Consider the following 1,059-nt stretch of genomic DNA (forward strand, 5'->3'; position numbering starts at 1 on the left):
AGTCGAGTGCTCGGCCTAAACAATCCCCAACAGCTTGGCCTGACTGACCCATCTATGAGTGCACAATTACCTAAAGCTACCGTGCCATGAAAAAAAAAATGAAGAACGATACCACGGACTAGTTTCTGAACAAAAACTAAGCAGATCTGGAACCGCAATAGTCGCTGTCTGCATACTTCAGAGGCAGTGACTAAATGCACTGAAGCCAATGACAATCACTACGTCAGCCAAACAAGACTTATGTTTGATACCTGTATATGTGACAAGGTGTTGGTGGCAAAAACTGATGGAAACTGATGGAAAAACTCCAAAGGGAAATCAGCTTTAGTAGTGTTGCAAAATATTAGAACTTCTGCATTAGTTCTTATTGTGCATTTCTGTCACTGAACAACCATTTATAAAAGTGATAAGGTTTCATATTATACCTTTGCTTTACTTGCATTTTTCCTGCTTTTTTCTCCTCTTCTTCCAGCCTCCTGCGCGCTTCTTCAAGCTGCGTCAGCGGATTGGGGGCAGGGTTGGGTGGCATGGTGGGATCTTGCACAAAAGGATGAGAAGGCTGAACCACATTGCGTAGCTGGGCGGAGACCCACGGGTGAACGGCACCTGGTCGCTCGATGGAAAGTGGTCTAGGCACATCATGACTAGGCTGCTTCTTGGCACCTGACGAGCTGTGGGTTGAATTACCAGAGGTAAGCTGGGGCATTCATAGATATCATTTATACACTCAACCAATAACTTGTAACTTTAGAGATTCAAAATTCGGATTCTGTAACCATCCCACACAAAGGCATATGGGCAAGCCCATCCATTGCCTCTTAAAGAAATTCTATTTTTACAGGACTTAATCGGCAATTAAAATAGACTATTTTGGCTGCCTGGTTTCTGAGATTCCCTAGTCCTGCTTTATAACAAATTTAGAACAGACACAGTCTCTCACCTATGGACGGACTTTTTATGTCTGCTTATCTCTTTCTCTCCTTCCATTATCCACTGCATGATTTTCTGGTTTCTCTCTGCATCCTCCGGCACAACTGGCATTTCATAGTTGGCACTTTC

The 1,059-nt window shown here is 43.5% G+C and overlaps 1 protein-coding gene across 1 annotated transcript in view; it reads right to left on the reverse strand.

Moving 5' to 3' along the window:
* AXIN1 (axin 1) overlaps nucleotides 1-1,059 on the reverse strand; it is a gene marked incomplete in the record, with an annotated part of 37,573 nt that overhangs the window by 5,939 nt on the left and 30,575 nt on the right. The window contains 2 exon segments of the mRNA XM_072417417.1: nucleotides 426-671; nucleotides 941-1,059. Coding sequence (XP_072273518.1) covers nucleotides 426-671; nucleotides 941-1,059 — 365 coding nt within the window.

The sequence above is a fragment of the Pyxicephalus adspersus genome, chromosome 7 (assembly GCF_032062135.1).
Source record: "Pyxicephalus adspersus chromosome 7, UCB_Pads_2.0, whole genome shotgun sequence".
NCBI classification, from domain to species: domain Eukaryota; kingdom Metazoa; phylum Chordata; class Amphibia; order Anura; family Pyxicephalidae; genus Pyxicephalus; species Pyxicephalus adspersus.